The 10,824-nt window shown below is 47.3% G+C and overlaps 1 protein-coding gene across 7 annotated transcripts in view; it reads left to right on the forward strand.

The window, feature by feature from the left end:
- Positions 1 to 217: 217 nt before the first annotated feature.
- STK36 (serine/threonine kinase 36) overlaps positions 218 to 10,824 on the forward strand; it is a 23,119-nt gene continuing 12,512 nt past the window's right edge. For 2 of the 7 annotated variants that reach the window (XM_032354796.1, XM_032354798.1), the window contains exons 1-11: positions 219 to 384; positions 785 to 960; positions 1,677 to 1,817; positions 1,912 to 1,989; positions 3,646 to 3,776; positions 4,018 to 4,267; positions 5,810 to 5,903; positions 6,164 to 6,333; positions 6,485 to 6,672; positions 7,170 to 7,269; positions 8,333 to 8,476. In XM_032354796.1, the coding sequence (XP_032210687.1) occupies positions 877 to 960; positions 1,677 to 1,817; positions 1,912 to 1,989; positions 3,646 to 3,776; positions 4,018 to 4,267; positions 5,810 to 5,903; positions 6,164 to 6,333; positions 6,485 to 6,672; positions 7,170 to 7,269; positions 8,333 to 8,476 (1,380 nt within the window). In that variant the 5' untranslated portion in view covers positions 219 to 384; positions 785 to 876. Of the gene's footprint in view, positions 385 to 468; positions 495 to 532; positions 744 to 784; positions 961 to 1,676; positions 1,818 to 1,911; positions 1,990 to 3,645; positions 3,777 to 4,017; positions 4,268 to 5,809; positions 5,904 to 6,163; positions 6,334 to 6,484; positions 6,673 to 7,169; positions 7,270 to 8,332; positions 8,477 to 10,824 lie in introns of those variants that run through there. The other 5 variants (XR_004288545.1, XM_032354797.1, XM_032354799.1 and 2 more) reach the window with 5 other exon arrangements.

A 10,824-nucleotide genomic window follows, 5' to 3' on the forward strand; every position in this document is an offset into this window, starting at 1 on the left:
GATGCCCGAGAGACGGTTCGGAAGTGCCCTAGGAAGTGCCTGTGGGCCGTCCGCCGTCTCTCCCAACACCTCTGAACGCCTTCGTCCTGTAAACCTCCCTGACCAGTTCCCGAGAGTACAGCTTGTAGCAGTGGGAGTCTAAAGAGACCGGCAGTGGGGGTGGAGAAGATCTATAATTCAGGCAAAGTCTGCAGGCAGCCGGAAGGGGCGGGGCTGAAGGCCAGGGTCGACGTCCCTCGGCCTGAGGAGCTTGAAGCTCCTAGGCTGGGGGTGAGAGAGGGGCTCCGGTCTGCGAAGTGTGCGGTCAGAGGGCGTGGGAGGGGGTGCTGAGAAGCCTGGAGGTGTCAGGAGCTTGGGAGAGGCTGGAAGAAGCGGAGTCCGTAGGTGAGGCTGGATGGAGGGGGCGGGGTCGGGTGGGCGAGGCTGGGCGGAGGGGGGCGGGGTCGGGTGGGCGAGGCTGGGCGGAGGGGGCGGGGCCTAAGGGGCGAGGCCTGGTGAGAAAGGGAGAGGGAAGAGAGGGAGAGGAAGAGGGACAGGGGGAGGGTCGGGTGGGCGGGGCTGCGTGGAGGTGGAAGGGGAACTCGGGGTCCGGTGGGAACGAGATTGGCCTGGGGGACAGGAGGTGGCTGAAAGGGAGGGAGGACGACAGGAGGCGCTCTGTTTGCTCCAAGATCTCATCTTTCTGTCCAGTCTACCCTACGATGTTTTTGAGACCTGATTATTATGAAAAAGGAAAAGGCAAGGTGGCTAACATTAATTAACCTTTCTTCCATGCCCGAACCAGGCCTCCTAGATGTGTGGAACTGTCCCCGGGAGCTGTAGCCCTTCACCACCATCTCTACCTCCTTCCTTCTGAGGGAGCCTGAAACTTCTGTCATGGAAAAGTACCACGTGTTGGAGATGATTGGAGAAGGCTCCTTTGGGAGGGTGTACAAGGGTCGAAGAAAATACAGTGCTCAGGTGGTGAACAAAGAGGGGTATCTCTTGGGTGGGATTCTGTACTTCCAGCCACGGCGGAAAATGGGACCAGAATAGCCACCTGTGTTCCTGAGGAACTGACTCCCTCCCTCATTCCTCTCACAGAGTATTGGGCCCTAATATTTGATTACTTGAGTTCAGATCCTAGATAAGTAGTTTGAACAAGTTACTTAAACTTTCAGTGTCTGTCTCCTCATCTCTACAATAAAGATAATTATGAGTAGTATCTGATTAATGGAGTTTGAGGATTAAATGTGATTTGTGCTGAATTACTATACTAGTACAGTGTCTGGCATGTAGTAAACAATAAATAAATTTTATGTTTACTGTTAATTCTCCTCTATCATACCATGTAAGAAGAGATTGACCACTTGAACTCTGTTCTTTTTTCCTCGTTGTTTCTTCCATCTCTTTCCCCTAAATCTCTTAAATCAGAGTTCTTTACCCAGATCAGAACACCTCTCCCAGAATCCACCAAAGGGATCTGTCTGGCCAAGGCTGGTGTTTCCTAGGACAAGGGGTTGGCGGGGAGGTGGGGAGGGGCTGGATAAGGCCAGGGTACCATGGGGAAGGGGAGTAGGAGACTGGTGAGGAATGAGAATTTGCTCTCACAATCGAAAGCCTGAATTCTGGAGCTCTAGGTGAATGTTTCAATAGTGTGGTTAGGCCTTTACTCTTTTTCATATTACCACTGACAGGTGGTGGCCCTGAAGTTCATTCCAAAACTGGGACGCTCAGAGAAGGAGCTGAGGAACCTGCAACGAGAGATTGAAATCATGCGGGGTCTGCGGCATCCCAACATTGTACATATGCTTGACAGCTTTGAGACGGACAAAGAGGTGCCCTTCGGTTTTGGGTCACTCTTCCCAGAAATTTCCCGGCCTCAGAATGTATCAAGCTGGAGCCATCAGGACCTTTGCCTTCTCCTTGCAGGTCGTAGTGGTGACAGACTACGCTGAGGGAGAGCTCTTTCAGATCTTGGAAGATGACGGAAAACTTCCTGAAGACCAGGTATGTTCCCTAGCTCAAACTTCTCCCCTCCCCTGACCTCTTTTCAGCTTAAGGGACTGATAGGGAAAGCTGAGGGCACTGGGAGTCACCATTTTGAAAACTCCCAAGGAAAATACAGACTCTTGGAGTCTGTGGAGACAGTGTGGTATGCCAGGAAATTATGTGAACACTGGAGCCAAAGTCTCGGGAGTACAAAGGTTGACCCTGCCACTTTCTAGCTGGTTCTTCAGGGGCAAGTTACTTTAACCTCTTTGTTCTCAGTTTTCTCATTTAAAAAATGGACATAATTATAATGTCTGTCTCATGAGGCTGTTGTGAAGGTTCGTGAATTAATCCATGTAAAGGGTTTAAAAGAGTGACTGACACACAGCATTCAACATAGTTAGCTATTGTTATCATTATTATTATTAAAGATTTTACTTATTCATCTGACAGAGAGAGCGAGAGCACAAGCAGGGAGAACAGTAGGCAGAGGGAGGGGGAGAAGCAGGCTCTCTGCTGAGCAGGGAGCCCAATGCAGGGCTTGATCCCAGGGCCCCAGGATCATGATCTGAGCCAAAGGGAGACTCTTAACTAAGTCACCCAGGCACCCCTAGTTAGCTATTATTAATGCTGTTGATGTCACTAAGCACCTGTAGGGAAGAAGAGCTAGTGTAGTGGTATCAAGAGGGCAGGAAAGGGTAAGGGTTGTGCTGAAGCAGGATTCACCACCAAGATTTAGTGGTTAACAGCGGGATAGGGGCAAACACATTCTCCAGCCACACTTGTTCTAGAGATTTCTCTGTACCTAGCAAGTAGACCCTTTCCAGATGTCCTGTTGAAGCGTGCCATCTCTGAGCATTCTGAGCATTATTACTTGTAAGTCGTCATCTTGCTCATTTTGTGTATCTTATTTGTTTGACCATGTCTCTTGAGAAAAAGGACTTTGTCTTATTTAACAATAGGTAATGTGTATTGAAGGCTTACTAAGTGCCAGATACCATTCTGAGCATGGTGTGCTGTAACTTCTTTAATCCTTGTAGTAAGGATTATATAAGGGAGGTGGTATTATTTTTTTTTTAAGATTTTACTTATTTATTTGAGAGTGAGAGAGAGAGAACGAGCAGGGGGAGAGGGAGAAGCAGGCTCCCTGCTGAGCAGGGATCCTGATGCAGGAGGTGGTATCATTATTATTTTTTTTAAATATTTTTATTTATTTAATTGATGGGGGTACGGGAAGAGGGAGAGACAGCAAGAGAGGGAACACAAGCAGGGGGAGTGGGAGAGAGAGAAGCAGCCTTCCCTCTAAGCAGGGAGCCCAATGCAGGGCTCAGTCCCAGGGCCCTGGGATCATGACCTGAGCCTAAGGCAGGTACCTAATGACTGACCCAGCCAGGCGCCCCAGGAGGTGGTGGTATTATCTCATCAGCTTATAAATGATGCATCTGAGAGGCACAGGATGATCTGTCCATCCATGGTCATTTTTCTTCAATGAGTGAGTGAACAAATGAATGAATGAATGATTGGGGGGCAAGAACTAAGGCAGGTGTCAAGGGAAGCTCTGTAAGAAAGAAAAAGAGACGATCACATCAGTAATTTAGGGAAGTGTCTTTGGGTTCCTCAGTAGGCTCCTTCCTCTGACCTCTCCTTTCTTTCTCCTACCTGTGTGACCCTTAGGTTCAGGCCATTGCCGCCCAGTTGGTGTCCGCTCTGTACTATCTGCATTCCCACCGCATTCTCCACCGAGACATGAAACCTCAGAACATCCTTCTTGCCAAGGGTGGTGGCATCAAGCTCTGTGACTTTGGGTGAGAGGTCTGACCTTCCGTCACTGCCTCTTGTTCTACCGGGAGTGTTAGACCATATGCTTGACTTCGCTGGGCCTCACTGTTGAAGCCTAGCTGGAAACTGGGATTCCCGTCTGGTCTTTAGGAAGGTGCTGTCTGTGTAGGTTTGGGATAACTCACGCAATGATAGGCAGTGGTCGCCAGGGCTGGTTTGTATTGTTCACGTTCTCTCTTCCCGTTTCCATTCCATCATCTCCCGCAGATTTGCCCGGGCGATGAGCACCAACACAATGGTGCTGACATCCATCAAAGGCACACCACTTTATATGTCTCCAGAGCTGGTGGAAGAGCGCCCATATGACCACACCGCAGACCTCTGGTCCGTGGGCTGCATACTGTACGAGCTGGCGGTAGGCACCCCTCCCTTCTACACGACGAGCATCTTTCAGCTGGTCAGTCTCATCCTCAAGGACCCTGTGCGCTGGCCGACTGCCATTAGTCCTTGCTTCAAGGTAATGAACGTAGAAAGGGAGTTCACTTTGCATCAGAAACCCGTCTTCCTCTGCCTCTGTTCCCTTTTCCAAAATCTGGGGCAAGATTTTGCTGTTAATGAGTGCAGGAGCTGGGCCCAGCTGCCTTGCTTTTCTCCTGTAGGGACTGATTCTGGGAGGCTGTTCTAAGGTCCACCAAACTTGGACCTAGCAGCCCCTCCTTGGGGCGGGTTATTCTTTATCGCAATGGAAAGGTAATTTTAAGCCACCAGGAACAGCTGCTATCCTTTTACGCACTCTCTGTTCCACTTATTTCCTATCAGATGCAAGGTCCAGATGATATCTAGATCTGCCCACAGAACTTCTAGTCTTCTTCCTGAAAGAAGGAATCTTCAGACATTCAAATGGCCAGAGCCAGTGGGACTAGCTCAGCTATTAGGGGCAGGTGACAGAGGTGGTGCCCTCTGATTGCAGCAAACTCACAGTGGGGGGAGGGGGGGATGAGGAAGGGAGGGAGGAAGAAGAGTTCACCCTTTCTATTTCTTTTTTTAAAGATCTTATTTATTTATCTATTTGACAGACAGAGATCACAAGTAGGCAGAGCAGAGAAGTAGGCAGAAGGGAGGAAGCAGGCTCCCCACTGAGCAGAGAGCCTGACACGGGGCTTGATCCCAGGACCCTGGGATCATGATCTGAGTTGCAGGCAGAGGTTTTAACCCACTGAGCCACCCAGGCACTCCACCCTTTTTATTTCTTATCTAGGGCAAAATTTGGGCCCTCAGTGGAATTTAAATGCAACCTTTTCCCCGAGTGCAGTCTCATTATAACTTTCCTTTGCTCTAAGAGGAAAAGGGGCAAGTCTCTCCCCAATCTCTTTAGTTGGGGAAGCTCCAGTAATTATCAGAAAGAATCTAAACAAAAGAAACTTAAGTGGGCGATAGGCCATTCCTTCTCCCTCAGAGGCAACATGCAGGCATCTTCATTCAGCAAGAGCCACAGATGACACCTTGTTTTAGAACAGTGGTCATCATCTACCAGTACCTTCTGTTCCCATCTGAGGCCCAACTGAGGATGTTCCCAAGGATACCTCATAACAGATGTGCCGCTTTCAGAGGCAGTCTCCCTTCCCCACCACCATCTGAAGACTTGCCAAAGGATTTCTGTGTTGGCGGGCTCCCAAGCCCATCTGTACGCAATGACTTGAGTGTGAGTGTGCTCTTCACCACGAACGCATCTGTTCCCACCCAGCTGCAGACAAGCCCGCCATTGGAGGGAGGGCACAGTGAGCCATTTGGACTCCTTTGAATGTTTGCTTTCTGAAGGTGATTGTGAAGACGCCAGAATGACTTTGGACAGAACAGGGGGCTCTCCCGGAGGGGAGGCAGTGAAGTCTGTTCCTGGAGCCAAGGAAATGAGGGCTATGGATAGGAGTAGAGGGTGGTCAAGACCAGCCAGTTTACTGAAGGAATGGACCCCGGAGTCTTGGTTTCCTGCTTCTGCTGGTGAGTTAAAGAGAGCCTGTAGGAAAGCGAAGACCCATGAGGTATTCTTTTCTCTCCACAGAGCTTTCTACAGGGACTGCTCACCAAGGACCCCAGGCAGCGTCTGTCCTGGCCAGACCTCTTACATCACCCCTTTATAGCTGGTCGTGTCACCAGTGAGTCCTTACGGTTCCCAGGGCTTTGGTACTTCCCCACGCTCTTCCCCATCTGCCCGCATTCCCCAGGGTCTCGAACTTTCTTCCTTGCCCTTTGCCTAATCTTTGCCACTCCCCTTGCAACCCCGCTCCCTCTTTGTCATGTTGTCAAATGGTCTCCTTCCACAGAAGCCTGAAGACACGGAAGTTGTCTCTGGCCAAGTGGAGATGGTGGCACAGCTCTAGTGTGATCACGTGTTCTTCTTTTTTCCTCCCTGCAGTAATAACTGAACCAGGAAGCCCAGATTTGGGCACCCCATTCACCAGTCGCCTACCACCAGAACTTCAGGTCCTCAAGGACCAACAGGTACATCGGCTGGCCCCCAAGGGCAATCGATCTCGCATCTTGCAACAAGCCTGTAAGCATATGGCTGAGGAGGCTAAGCAGAAGGTATGTGGGACGGAGGGGATGGGTGACATGAACAGGCTAGTAACTGGGGAGGTTGGAGAAGGAAGGTTAAGGAAGGACCACAAGTAGAATTTGTACTGCCCTATGGCAATCAAATAGTTTTGATTCAGTGTCTCCTGCCCACTTCCCACAGAAACACCAGAACACAGGACCTGCCCTTGAGCAAGAGGACAGGACCAGCAAGATGGCTTGTGGCACAGCCCCTCTGCCTAGACTAAGAGCCACTCCTCAGGAACCAGGCCTCTTGGCTGGGATCTTGGCCTCAGAAATGAAGAGCAGCTGGGCTGAGTGGGGGGCTGGAGAGGCCCCCCCTGCCCCTCGGTGAGGAGGGGATAGCTAGGGATTTATAGAGTAAAGTATCTTGCAGATCTTCGGCTTTAGCCAAAGCAAATACAACATGGTGCCTGTCACTAGCCAGCGCCTCATGGGGCAGGGCCCTGGGAGTCCAAGTCCTGGGTTCTTGAATTCTGATTCTGGATATTTTCCTGATTCATTGGGAATTGTGGGAATTTTCTTTTCTCTATGCCTCAGTTGTACATTAACTGAGAAAGAAGAAGGGAAGATTATTTGAGTTGAGAGCTACAGGTGGAAACTGCCAAGGTAGACTTGAGAGTAAGATCCAAAGTGGAAGGACAGTCAAGGACACGTGTGGAGTGGTCAACATCCTGTCCTGGCCATATCCTAGAAAAAAGCTCTCCCCACTCTGATCCTGTATGGCTTGTTCTTCATTCTTGCCTTGGACCCAGAGCGATGGACATGTTAATGAACCCTGAGCATCACGGGTCTGGGACTCCTCCTACTTGCTGTTCCTCTGGCAGGGAAAACCGGATTGCCCAGGACTGTGAACGAATTCTTCCAGAGCTGAGGCCAGAGGTGGTGGGCCAGAGGAGCATTGATGCAGTAGACCTAGAAAATGAGGTAAGCCCTAGGGGCTCCTCTTGGCCTTGACCCTGTCGTGGGATGTTGGGTCCGGGTAGATGTTTTTCTGGAACAGTGATTCCCAACTATCCCAGGTATGAGCTCCCCTTGTGTTAAAAATTTCTTTCTTATCATCAATTTGTAGATTGATAGGATAATTGCATAACATCTGAACATGTAATTAGCAAAACTTGGAACACATGGGTAAAAATGAAAGTCCCTTTTGAGCCTCACCCCAATGCCAGTGGTGTCTGCTGTTGCTAGGTTAAACTTTCTTCTTCTAAACTTGCTGAATTTTTATAGATACGTGTATGTACACACAGAAATCTGTAGTTTGGCCATTTTTTATCATTGAGTTCACACCGCAAGTACTGTTTTACATCGTGCCTCACTTATCATATGATCTATTTTGGAGATCCTTCTACATCTGAACATGTCATCTTTGGGGGGGTTTTACTGTTTTGTTTTGTAATAGTTTCAAACTATTATAATTGTGAGGATGCCACAAAGAATTCCTGTATACCCTTCATAATATTTCCTAAGATGGATGTGCCATGATTTCTTATTCCCTTACTGATTGGCCTTATGACATTTCCATTTTTTTAAAAAAATATTTTATTTATTTATTTGACAGACAGAGATCACAAGTAGGCAGAGAGGCAGGCAGAGAGAGAGGGGAGGAAGCAGGCTCCCTGTGGAGTAGAGAGCCCGATGCAGGGCTCGATCCTAGGACCCTGGGATCATGACCTGAGCTGAAGGCAGAGGCTTTAACCCACTGAGTCACCCAGGCGCCCCTCCATTTTTTTTTTTTTTTTTAATTATAAACCATGCTGCAATAGACCTGTCCGTAGGTATCTCTTCATGAACTTGTGCCCGTGTTCTCGGAGAGACTTTTCAAGACCCCTCTCATACTGCCAGCTCTTTTGAAACCAGTGGTTCAAATGAATACATCTGTGCTGGAGAACTCATTGGTTCTTGCATTTACTCCCTAATTCCCCAGGCTGGGCGCTACTGTCCTTGAACCTGACATGCTCCTGACCTCTTTCACCCCCCTATGCCTCAGGAGCCAGACAGCGATGATGAGTGGCAGCACCTACTAGAGACCGTGGAGCCAGTGCCTGTCCAGCTGAAGGCCCCGCTCACTCTGCTGTGCAATCCTGACTTCTGCCAGCGCATCCAAGGCCAGCTGCATGAGGCCGGGGGGCAGGTAATAGGCCCATATAATGGAATTTCAGACTATTGTGGTCACAGATGAGGCATTAAAAAACATAAGAAATAGAAAGTTTGTCCCTTTTCAGTTCTTTTTCAGTTTATCTATTTAATTCAAGATTTGCTGGCCTCCTTTAGTAACACATCAATCCTTAAGAAAAAGGGGCTCCTGGGAGGCTCAATCAGTTAAGTGTCCGGCTCTGGGTATCAGCTCAGGTCATGATCTCAGGATCGAGAGACTGAGTCCTGCCTCTAGTTTCACACTCAGTGGGGAGTCTGCTTCCCATTCTTTTCTCCCTCTCTGCTCCTCTACCCATGAGCATTCATGTTCTCTCTTTTGCTCTAATAAATAAATACATCTTTTTTTAAATAAAGATTCTATTTATTTGAGAGAGAGAGGGGTAGCAAGTGAGAGCACGAGCAAGGGGGCAGGCAGAGGGAGAAGCAGGCTTCCCGCTGAGCAGGGCTCCATCCCAGGACCCTAGGATCATGACCTGAGCCAAAGGCAGATGCCCAACTGACTCAGCCACCCAGGCGCCTGTAAGTAAATAAATCTTGCAAAAAGAAAGAAAGAAAACAGGCCTCGATTTTCTCTTTCTGAAGGGAAAGGCATTCATTTAAAGCAGGGGTTGGCAAACTCGGGTGGTAAACATTTTGGGCATTGAAGAGTAAAAGGCAAAAATGGAGGATATTATTGAATACTTCTATAATGAGAGAGAGCACTTTTCCACACAATTTTTATGGATGATGATGTGATCAGCACTGGGTATTATACACAATGAAAAATTACTGAACACTACATCTGAAATTAGTGATGTACAATATATTGGCTAATCAAATTTCAATAAAAAATTTTGTTGATGAAATTAAAAATGTAGACATAATAAATATATAGGCGCTTCTGATACAGGTGTACTAATGAGAAAAAAGATTCTTTTAAAAAGGGTAACATTTTACTTAATTGGTATTCATAATTAATGTTGTTTATTCATTCACCAGTTGATGGACATTTGAATTGTTTCCATTGTTTGGCTTTTATGAGTGATGTTGCCGTGAACATTCACATGGAAGTTTTTGTGTGGACATACGTTTTCATTTTTCTTTCTTGGGTATTTCGGAATTGCTGGGTTGTATGGTAATTTATATTTACCATTTTAAGAAGCTGCTAGACTATTTTCCAAAGTGGCTGCCTCATTTTGCATTCCCACCAGCACCGTGTGAGGATCTCGGTGTCCCCACATTCTTGCCAGCATGTATTGTCTGTTTTTATCACAGCCATTTCTAGTGAATGTGAAATCATGTCTTATTGTCATTTTAATTTGCATTTTGCTAATAACTCATGTGGAGCATCTTTTCATGTGCTTATTAGCCCTTTGTATTATCTTCTTTGGTGAAATATCTATTCAGTTCTTGTGCTTATTTTTAAATTGGGTTGTTTGTCCCCTTGAGTTGTTAGAGTTCTTTGTATATTCTGGATAGAAGACCTTTTTCACAATGTGGTTTGCAAATATTTTCTCCCAGTCTGTGATTTGTTCTTTTACTTTCATAAGAGTGTTTTTTGAAGCACAAAGGTTTTGAATGTTGATGACATCCAATTACCATTTTTTTCTTTTGTGGATGATGCTTCTGGTGTTATGTGGAAGAAATCTCTTCCAGACCCAAACCCAAAGTCCAGAAGATTTCCTCCTATGTTTTCTACTAAAAGCTTTTTAGTTGGAGCTCTACCATTTAGGTCTCTCACCATTTTGAGTTATTTTTTATATATAATGTGAGGTAGGGATCTAAGTTCATCTTTCTGCATGCGGCTCTACAGTCATCCCAGCACCCTTGGCCCAAGACTCTCTTTTCCCCATTGAATTGCCTTTGGACCTTGCCTCCCTTCTGGCCCTTCCATGCTGTCCTTGTAGCGGGGTGGTGGCATCAGTAGGGAGGTCGATGAAAATTCTGCCTCCAGGGTAAGTCTTGTGGATTCGGAATTCCAGCTGAACTACTCTTCAGCTGTGTGGTAATTGACCTTAACCTATCTAGAGGCTTTAGTCTTGTCTTCTGTAAAATGGGTAATTGTGTTTACTAGGCAGGATGGTTGTAAAGAGTAAATAAGCAAATAAGTGAAAAGATTTATTTATTTATTTATTTATTTATTTTAAAAAGATTTTATTTATTTATTTGACAGACAGAGATCACAAGTAGGCAGAGAGGCAGGCAGAGAGAGAGAGAGGGGAGAAAGCAGGCTCCCCGCTGAGCAGAGAGCCCGATGTGGGGCTCCATCCCAGGGCCCTGGGATCATGACCTGAGCCGAAGGCAGAGGCTTTAACCCACTGAGCCACACAGGCACCCCAAGTGAAA

This window comes from Mustela erminea, chromosome 8 (assembly GCF_009829155.1).
Source record: "Mustela erminea isolate mMusErm1 chromosome 8, mMusErm1.Pri, whole genome shotgun sequence".
NCBI classification, from domain to species: Eukaryota; Metazoa; Chordata; class Mammalia; order Carnivora; family Mustelidae; genus Mustela; species Mustela erminea.